The sequence below is a fragment of the Elgaria multicarinata genome, chromosome 13, assembly GCF_023053635.1.
Source record: "Elgaria multicarinata webbii isolate HBS135686 ecotype San Diego chromosome 13, rElgMul1.1.pri, whole genome shotgun sequence".
In the NCBI taxonomy this organism is placed as follows: Eukaryota; Metazoa; Chordata; class Lepidosauria; order Squamata; family Anguidae; genus Elgaria; species Elgaria multicarinata.
In genome coordinates, this window is record NC_086183.1 from 24,248,911 (window position 1) to 24,259,679 (window position 10,769).

Sequence of the window (10,769 nt, forward strand, 5' to 3'; positions counted from 1 at the left end):
GGGGTAAGTGGGGAAATTGGGGTGTTTTTCTTTTTTTAAAAAACTTACTGTTTCACAGATGAGTGCTCGTGTACTCCTTCTCCTTTAAAAACTAAAACAAAATGGCGGCCATGATGTTGTGCACCGCATGTAAACGAGGGTGACGATTTTGCAATCATAAAATCACAAGATCATTGCCCTTTCACCCCCTCATCTAGCTGAGGCCTGAGATGCTAACTCTCTGTTCCCCTGTCACAGCCGTCTCAACCCCCAGAACTCCCTCTCCAAAGCTGCTGCATGCATTGACAGGGAGGCCTCCATCAGTACCAACAGGAACAGTATTTACTTCTCAAAAAGAAAGAAAGAAAGAAAGAAAGAAAGAGAGAAGAGCACATAGGTTGCATTCTCTCAACTGATGCCAAAGCGAATTTGACCCTAAGGTTGCTACATGGGGCAACATGGCTTCATCATAATGGAAGAGTGTGCAGCAGATCTCCAGCTGGTTCGGCCTTTGGGGCTTTGAATGTTCTGAAAGGGGCAGGAGTCCATGCAATGTTTCTTCTATGTTCTCTCTCCCTGCAGTTGCCCCCAAGGAAGTGATAGCTGTGCAAGAGCCAGATGAGGAGATGGTGGTGTTCGGCCAGCCTCTTAAGCTGAGATGCAAAGCGGGAAGAGCAAACCCCCAGATCTTTACTTATGTGTGGTTCAAGGATGGGGAACAGCTGACCCTCGATTCTGCATCTGACCTGCTGACCATCCAGGAAGTGAGATTAGAGGACGTTGCCGCTTACCACTGTGAAGTTAGCAATAATGTGGGCACGTCACGATCCTCGCAAGTCGAACTGGAAGCGTCGTGCGAGTAAGAAAACGAGAGCGCAATGAAAATGGACCCCTGATTAAAATCCCCAAGTCTGATTCCTATGCTTTCATCCCTCTGGGCACCATTCATATTCCATCCCGTCACTGAGCATAAAACCACAACCAATCAGAACTGGGGATGTCCATTGCGTGGGATTCTGGCCCCTTTTCGAGCCTGTCAGATTCCTGCGCTGCCCCTGAGTTGGCTTGTTCTTGTGAGCCAAGCTGGAGGTCAGCCCCTGAAATCTGGGAACTTGCCCAAGTTTACACACACACACACACACACACACACCTGGAATGCATTTGCGTTCTGTGTTAGGGACCCCCTGCCCCAGTGCCCACCTCTACCGCCTCCACCACATTTCCTCTGTCCCTGCTGGGATTGGCCCTGACAGACAGAGAGCCATGGTTGCACAGCAACAACAGTGGTGTGCGGATGAGAGCAAAGTACCCTGGGCCATAGCATTCCAGTCCCACACTCCACTGCTGCTGTTAGCATGCAAAGGTGAAAATCTGCAGCCCAACTTCGCATGAGCTGGTGGATGTTGGGTTGGAATTGGGTTGGTGGTGAGCCAGTAAGAACTCAATGAACTCCATCCCTGAGATTCCTCCAACAACCCTAGTCAGCATGCAGGTCTTCTTCTGACTAGCCACTGGTGGTATACATTTGCTCTACATTTTGGAGCAGACAGTAAGGACGGTGTCTCCTTGCCACAGCTCAGAGGAAACCCTGACCCCTTGAGTTGGAGGATCACACCTTTCCGAGGAAAAGCAGACTGGCCTGCTCCACAAATAGGGGAGCAGAACAAAATTATTGTGATAAACTCCCTTCCTGATAAGACCTTACGGAGTCAGTTTAGCATCTCTGCATTCTTGAGAGAGCTAAGTATCTCCCAGTTCGACCTCAACTAAAGGAGAACTGATGCATCACAGAGGTCAAAGGGTTTGTTTTGTTCTTTTACTATAATTCCTCGCCAAATCAATAAATCTGTTACCTAGCGCTGCAGCCTCCACCATTCCCCACCATAGTCTACAGAGGAAATTTACGCAAATTTGGAGAAATTTGCACAAATCTCTCATTTGATCGCTGCTCGCTTTGTGTAAACTTCCCGTTCATGCAGAGCCAGCTGCAATCGCAAACAGAAATGGGAATCAGGCACTAGATGAGTGGCAAGACGATGTCTGAGCATTGTGTGTCTGCCCATTCCTATGTAATTGTCAATTTTCACCACTTGGGGCAGATCTACACCAAGCAGCATATAGCACTATGAAAGCGGTATGAAAGTGGCATATGGTATATGTCAATAGGACCCAACAGTTGTCAGTGCACTTCAATACCGCTATAAAGCAGTAGTGTGGCTTCTGCCTCTTATATACTGCTTTCATACCACTTTCATAGTGCTATATCCTGCTTGGTGTGGATCTGGTCTTGGACTTCCAGGTCTCATTCTTCCATGCCTTTTCCTTGTCTTTCTCTCTCTCACTGTTTAGGTACAGACTCTCCATCTTGGACTCACTACTCATTTCCTGTGTCCCATCCCCACCCATTTCTGGCTTCCAGCCTGCACAAGCATTCACACAGGCAAAATTAGGCATTTCCACATTCCGATTTAAACTTTTGGGATTTTAGATAGGGTGACCATATGGAAAGGAGGACAGGGCTCCTGTATCTTTAACAGTTGTATAGAAAAAGGAATTTTAGCAGGTGTTATTTGTATGCGTGCAACACCTGGTGAAATTCCCTCTTCATTACAACAGTTAAAGCTACAAGAGCCCTGCCCTCTTTTGTATCTGATCAAGTAGGCAGGGCTCCTGCAGCTTTAACTGTTGTGATGAAAAGGGGATTTCACCAGGTGTTGCATGCATACAAAGAACACCTGCTAAAATTCCCTTTTCTGCACATCTGTTAAAGATACAGGAGCCCTGTCCTCCTTTCTATATGGTCACCCTATTTTAGAAGAAAAACCAACCATTTCCTTTTGAAATTTGGGTTGGACTTTTGAAGAGCATATAACCCAAAGGGGCTGGGCTGTAAGTCAAATGACTGACCGTGTCATTTTCTTTTTTTTCTAGATCCCCATCAAACGGTCTTGGTCTCTGTTACATCTTGGCAAGGACTTCATAGTTTCGTGTCGTAAGCAGTAATAGTTAGTCTGAATATATGTCTTTCATTGACTTTAACATTTGAGTGTGTGTGTGTGTGTGTGTGTGTGTGTGTGCATGCATGTATTGTAAGGGCCATTCTGCCACGCCCGGCACAGCCTGGGGGTGGGGAAGCATTTGTGAGCGGGGGGAAGAATAGAGATGAGCCCTCCTGCTATTGGCTCTGAGCAGGTGGTGCCATCAAGTGGAGAGGGGTATAACGCTGGCCTATAAAGAGGCACTTACCCCTCCCACTTTCCTTCTTGTTTGCTTGGCTCCCTCCCTCCCTGTGTGCAGTGTGAGTTCTCTGGTCACCATTCGGGGCCGAGTAGGAATTTTTTGCTCATGTTCTAAATTGTTCATGAGGTTTTTTTCGCCTACTCCACACTGTAAGACAGCCTGGGAGTATAAATAGGTTGATTTGGTGTTGCTTATAAATTTGGTCACATTTGATGATAGGCAGGAAGGAACGGGCATCCAGAGGGATTTTGTAATGGTGAGCATTCACAGGCACTGCTGCAGTGGTGAGGGCTTCCAGCGTTGAGCCCTGTGGCCGGGCTTGGAGATAAGGGTTACCTCTGAGGCCAACCTTTCTCACCCACCTTGAGCCTTGTGGCCTGGGTTGGGGGTGACACTGGAAGGTCTCCCTACCCCAAAAGGGGCAGCCTGCGGGAGGGCGAATTGTACAGCACCAACTCATGGGACATGAATAGCTCACCCTACTCAGAAAGGTCTGAAAACCAGGCCAGACTGGATGCCCCTTTAGGTTTCCCCTTTGCAGATCTTTAATAAAATGTGGCCCTGTTTAAACCCAATGTTCTGTGTGTCGTCTCTTTATTTACTGACCTCTGTCTCTCACAAGATGCTTTTTTATTGACTTTTTCAAAGTGACAATGAACAGTAACAAATCCAAACAGACCACATGTGAGTGAATTTCTTTACAGCCTTTCTGATCACTCAGGATCTGATAAAGTTGTAATTCATCATTCCAACAGACCCTGCCATAGAGTTCTGTGTGCCTTAGGAGGCTGCCAAAGAGATGACTGAATTCACCCTTCCCGCACCACTTGCCAGACCCTCACCCCCTGTTCGCTGCATGTGGTGAGCCGCCAGGTGGTCCGTGAATGCCCAGCAAGCAGCGTGCAGCATCTTGCTCCTCCGCCGAGCTGCCATTTTATGGAAGCTCATCCTTTACCTAAAGGGCCTTTTTGCGAAAACAGCAGCCATAAATAGGCCCATTTGTGCAACATTACTGACAAATTTGGATCATTTAGACTATTTAGTCCACTTAACTCCTGTAACGTTGCAGAAATGGTCCTGTTTAGGGCTGCTATTTACAATAAAGGGTCCTTTACGTAAAAGGACAAGCCTCCATTATCTGAGCTGCCATTTTCTACAAAATCTTCCTTGTACCAAACAGAGATTCTGAGTGATCAGAAAGACTTTAAAGAAATCAATTCACATGTGGGGAGGGGGCCCAGACTGGTGTCCAGGGGGGCAAGCCAGTGAGAAATGACCCAGTCTTGAACCCCAGCTAGATGCCCATGACAAGGTTGTCCTGTATTCTTCTCAGTATTAGGAAATTCAATAAACGGATACCATATTCCACATAAAAAATTGTCAATTTCTACTTGGCCTCTTCGTATCTGAAGCTGTTTAGTGAGTTTCTCTATTAGTGCAAGATCCCAATTTCATTTGCAGATTTCCAGTTAGCAGCTATGTCCAACCCGGCTGCTGTCCAGAAGAAAATCAGGAGCTCTGTATGTCTTCCTTGTGTATTAGAATCAATAGTCCCAGTTTTGCAGACAGTGTTATATCTTGTTGTAAGATTCATTCTCATTCACGGCCTTTTCCACTACCACACTTTGGCCCTTAAGAAATCTGCTCCTTTCCTTTAACGGCCCATGATTCTTCACACTTTTAATCATCCCCAGTTCTTCCTCTTCCTTTTCCCTCATCTCTGTTGACTTTCCAGTACCGAGATCTTTTTTTAAAAAAATTATTTGAGGCCGTTAGTTTTCAGCTGCTGCCTGGTTCACTTTTAACAATATGCTAAAAGCCACATTTTAAAACAGCCCTTCTCCATGTTTTAATGGTGTTGATATTATTTATCTCTCCCTTTAGAACTATTTTTAAATTATTGTCGGTGCTGCTTTGACATAATTTGACATTCTTTCTTTTTCTTTTAAGTGACGTTGATTACGTTATTGGTTTATTTATTTATTTATTTATCTATCATATTTTTACCAAACTCGCCAGCCAAAAAAGGCTCTCGGAGCAGCTTACAATCAATTAGCAAAGAAGACAGTCCCTGCCCTTAGGCTTACAATCTAAAAAAAGTCATGACACACAAGGAAAAGGAGTTCAGGAGGGAAGAGGGAAAAGAGAGAGAGAGAGAGAAAGAATGAGAATGAGTAGACCGGGAACAGGGCTAATGGGATTGTCCTGCTCCCCAAGGAAGGGAATCCAATTGGAGCAGGCTTCCTCTGCCTGCTCCTGTCCACTTGCTCTTTCTTCTTCCCCACAGGGTCACAATGTCAGTACATTGTGTTTGGTTTGAGAGCTTTGGCTAGAGGGTGACTCATAAATTGAATAAAAATAAATGCATCTTCCCAGACACACAGTGATGTCAGAGCTCCCTGGAAAGATTTGTGTTCTCTTGAAAAAAATGGAAGCCTAGGTCATACAGGACCAAATGATTTTCCCCTTCCAGGAGACACACCATGCTTGCTTTCCTTTCAATACAAAAGTGTCCAATTTTCGCACTCTTTAAGCAACAACATCAATAAAATGGCCTTGAATAGTGTGCTGTTTGGTGCCTGAGCTACGTGCTACAGTACCAACAGAGATGAAAGAAGGTGTGTGAGGAAGAAGAGCTAAATGGGGCCTCCTCCTCCCTGTCCCTGAATATTGGTAAAATATAATAATAAGTAACTGACAATTTGTTGGAAACTGTCAAACTTCAAAGGCTGTTCTTGCACATAATACCATGAACCTATTCATCTGAAACATGGCAGGCTTGATCAAGGCAGAAGCAGCAACTATCCATGCAAATTTCATCTAGTTTTGCCAACAAATAAATAGTTTGGGGGAATTTCCTTTAAAAAAGAAGAAGTTCTAAGGGCCTTCCTAGACGAGGCCTTAGCGCGCCTTGAGACCCGGTTTCCCTGCTGTGCGTCCAGATGACGCACATGGGAATCCGGGCCAAGGCCACAGTGAGGCCTCCTCCAACGCACCATAAGCAAAGTCGCTTATGGCGTGCCTTTTTCGCAGCCCCGGCCTCAGGCCGGAGCTGCGAAACGTGTGGGAACGTCCGCGGCTTTTTGCGGCTACTCGCTTACGAGTAGCTGCGAAAAGCCACAGACCTGGCACAGTGCTCATAAGAGCGCTGTGCCCATTGTGCCAGGGAGTGGGTGATCTGGGGGGGGAGATGGCAGAGGACGACGAAGGAGATGGTGAGGGGATGGCAGAGGGCGACGAAGGAGATGGTGAGGGGATGGCGGAGGGCGACGAAGGAGATGGTGAGGGGATGGCGGAGGGCGACGAAGGAGATGGTGAGGGGATGGCGGAGGGCGACGAAAGAGACGGCGAGGGGATGGCGGAGGGCGACGAAGGAGATGGTGAGGGGATGGCGGAGGGCGACGAAGGAGATGGTGAGGGGATGGCGGAGGGCGACGAAGGAGATGGTGAGGGGAAGGCGGAGGGCGACGAAGGAGACGGCGAGGGGGGCGGATGGGGGGATTAAATAAAAAAAACCTTACCTTCTCCGGCGGCTTCGGTCCCCACATGGCCCCTTTAAAAAAAACAAAAAACATGGCTGACGCTGCAGGGCTTCCATCGTCCCTGCGGGTCGGCCATCTAGGAGGCTGGGCGGCGCGCGTTAAACTTAGTGCGCTGTAGCCCCGCCCCCCTGCCGGCTTATCCCGGCAGGTCTAGCAAAGCCCTAAATGTATGCAGTGCAAATACACTTGCACTTATTTGTCAGTTTTCTTACCTTAGGTGGAAAAAAACAACTATTGAGCAGAGGGATTTGGGTTGGGGTACAGGGTCTAACCCTTGGCCCTAACATTGGCCCTGATCCAACTCCTCTCACCTCCAGGGTTGCTACTAGCTACAGGTAGATAACATGCAGCCTTGAGCTCTTGAGAATGTATGCTGTTGTTTTTTCTCTCCATCCAGGGCTCATCACAGCTTTGGAGAGGTGTGTCTTAATTTGGTGAATGAACGTAGAGCAAAGGCCTGAATGCTTTCTACCTCTTCACAATACACTCAATCCAAATCTCTCTTTCCTTCCCTCCACTTCCAGGTTGCTTTTTGTAAAACAAAAACGATATCTGGAGTTGCAGTCTGTGCAACATCATCCAGGTCACATGCGACTTTCCCCTGGCACTGGCACATCTGATCAGAAAGTGAAAATAGACTGGAGTCAGCAACTATATTGTGGGACATCCCCATTTTCCAGTATTTTCAGGCATCTGATTAACAAATGCTGCCTGCTAGTACAAAAGCAGTCAAGGGAGGAAGTGTTGTTTACTGGAATCAGAGAGGAAGGAAGACATTCAGTAAGATGCTTTGTTTAGCGAAATTTGTGTTTAGTTAGGAATATCAGTACAAGTGCTTAATTTGTAATTTATATATGCTTTGATCAGCAAGTTACAATATGGGGGTGGGGGAAGCAACTAATAACAGAACTTCAAAATCATAGCAAAAGTTGGATTAGAACCAGGACATTTCCAGATAAGAAAACACACAAGTATAAACCAAGGCCTCAGCTAGACCTACTGGTTTAGCATGATGGATGGGTGAGGATCTTGTGATATTTTTATCATGAGATCTCCCTCTCTGTTTGCGACGGCCTCGGAGGGAGAGGACGTCATGGCTGCTTTTTGTTGTTGTTGTTAAAGTAGAAGAATATAAGGTAGGTTTTTTTTATTTTAAATTAATTTCCCCATCCCCCACCCCCTATGGGCACAGAGTTCCTGAGAAGCTCTGCACCCCATGTGTGGGTCTCAGCTCCTCTCTAGTAACTGAGAGGAACTGGGACAAACCGCAACACCCGCACACACGTTCTGCGGTCTCGGGATTAGCCCAAGACTGTGGGGAAAAGTGGCTCGAAGGGGAGGGCCATATCCCAGGGCAAGGGAGGGATCATCCCTCCCTGCTCCTGGGACCCCCTGTGCGTCGTGTGGATGCACAGGGATGATCCCAGGGATCGCCCCAGGATTTCGCCCCATCTAGCTATGGCCCAAGATTCAATTCAAATCCCAATTCAGTAATTTGGAAAACAGCTTGATTAGAAATGGACCCATTTGGAGCCTGCACACTTTGACTTGAATCTAAATCTTCATGCCTCCCATAGACAATCATTGGACATAAACAAATCTGACAGAATTTGATGAAATATGCCTTCGTTTATCCCTGCCAGGTTTCCAACAAATAAGTGCATGTGTATTTGCACTGCATACATTTAGAACTTCTTCTTTTTTAAAGGAAATTCCCCCAAACTATTTATTTGTTGACAAAACTAGATGAAATTTGCATGGATAGTTGCTGATTCTGCCTTGATCAAGCCTGCCATGTTTCAGATGAATAGGTTCATGGTATTATGTGCAAGAACAGCCTTTGAAGTTTGACAGTTTCCAAAATATGCAGCACAACTTCCCCTACATTTTTGGGAGGGCAACTGTTATGAAAATGACAAACAGCATAGAGGTAACGCTAATTAAGAAAGCTGCGAAGTTTCAGAAGGATAGGTGCAGGGATTTGTGTTTTATTTGGATGGGGGAGGTATGTGCTCCTGTATGAAAATGCCATAGATCATAAAGTTGTCCGTGAGCAAGAACCCTTTTTTTCCACCTAAAGTAAGAAAACAGACAGAATTCCATTCGACAGGACTCTCAGGCCATAGCTAGACAGGGTGATATCCAGGGGCAATCCCTGGGATCATCCCTGTGCGTCCACACGATGCACAGGGGATCCTGGGAGCAGGGAGGCATGATCCCTCTCTTTCCCCAGGATATTGCCCTACCCTTTCAGCCTGCTTTTTCCATGGTCTTGGGCTGATCCCAAGACCACAGAACATGTGGGCGAGTGTCGCGGTTTGGCCTGGCCCCTCGAGGAGTGGGGGTAGTGGGGAAAACTCTTAAAAATATAAAAAAGTTACTTTTATTTATTTATTACATTTTTATACTACCCAATAGCCGAAGCTCTCTGGGCAGTTCACAAAAATTAAAAGCATGAAAAGCAGAAAAAACAACCAACAATTTAAAAACCTGAATACAAAATACAATATAAAAAGCACAACCAGGATTAAAACCACACAGCAAAAATTGATATAGGTTAAAATATAGAATTAAAACAGCAAAGTTTAAATTTAAGTAAAATTAAGTGTTAAAATGCTGAGAAAATAAAAAGGTCTTCAGCTGTTGACGAAAGGAATACACTGTAGGTGCCAAGTGAACCTCTCTGGGGAGCTCATTCCACAGCCGGGGTGCCACAGCAGAGAAAGCCCTTATATGCTCATCTCCTTTAAGAAAAAAACACACAAAATGGCGGGTGCGATGTCCTCTCCCTCTGAGGTCATCACGTGCTGCATGTAAACCGTGGGGGAGATCTCACGATAAAAGCATCACGAGATCCTCGCCCCTCCATTGTGCTAGACCAGGTAGGTCTAGCTGGGGCCTCAGTCTATTTGGAACATGAGTAAATGGATGGCTTCTTAGCAACTCTAAACACAACAGAAGCAAGACAACAGCAGAACAAAATGAATCCTAGTGGGCTAACTGTACTACATGACTTAATTTACTGCATTGCTGAAATAATGTCACATATAAAATGGCTTGGGGCTGCATATGAGTTTCCAATATGGCTTCCCCAACCTGGTGTCCTGCAGATGTTTTGGACTACAGTTCCCATCATCCCTGACCCTTTGCCTTGCTGGCTAGTATGCAGGCACAGTGAATTAACTGTTCTCTGTTCCAGTGTTCCAACATCCATATCTCCCTTCTCTCCCATTAGACTAGGATGAATCCTGCTTCAGGCCTGTATGAAAAGCTCCACCAGGAAGATATCTATGAGAGGAGTGGGAAACATGTGGTCCTCTCAAAATTATGGGACTGCAACTCCCATGATCCTTCATGACTGGCCATTTTGGCTGCAGCCATGGCCTTCCCACTGCTGATATACAACTTGTCAATAATTTAGTTAAATCACTCATACCTGAATAGAGGCCAAATGCAATAGTTCAACTGAGAACAAAAAGGAAATGGAATCCATTTGTTTTTACTGGGGGTAAATGGAGATCTGTTCCTGGGATTGTTTGCCCACACACCTCATCCTCTGACATTCAGCAGCCTGGCAATGGTTTTCTTACTTGATTTCCCACCATCATAATTCTGCTGCTCATTACAATGGCTGGGCTTTTTCTAATATCAAGAGTTCTGACTGGTTCTCACTGAAACCTGGAAGGGAATTACCACCCCACCGGCATTGGAGCCACCAGCCTCTACTGGTGGGGACCCCTGTTCCCCAAACAACCTAGTGAGGATTAGGCATGTTCACTGGGGAGGAACCTTCTTCCCAATCAAAACCCCTGTTGACTGTCATGCATTAAACCTTTGCCCTCCTACAACCATCATGGCAGGTAACATCTGCCATAAAACTCCCTCAGCCTGAACTGAGGATGTATGAGAAACTTGTTTCAGTTCATTTTTTAAAATCAGGATTTATCAAATTAATGCCTTCTGGTCTAAACATGGAGTTGAACGCAGTCTGCAGATGAAGTCTGTCCA

The 10,769-nt window shown here is 46.0% G+C and overlaps 1 protein-coding gene across 1 annotated transcript in view; it reads left to right on the forward strand.

Moving 5' to 3' along the window:
* The window catches only part of LOC134408094 (B-cell receptor CD22-like), a 28,358-nt gene extending 24,564 nt beyond the window's left edge, over positions 1–3,794 (forward strand). The window contains exons 13-14 of the mRNA XM_063140182.1: positions 562–838; positions 2,911–3,794. Of these exons, the coding sequence (XP_062996252.1) occupies positions 562–838; positions 2,911–2,962 (329 nt within the window). The 3' untranslated portion in view covers positions 2,963–3,794. The remainder of the gene's footprint in view (positions 1–561; positions 839–2,910) is intronic.
* Positions 3,795–10,769: the final 6,975 nt, after the last annotated feature.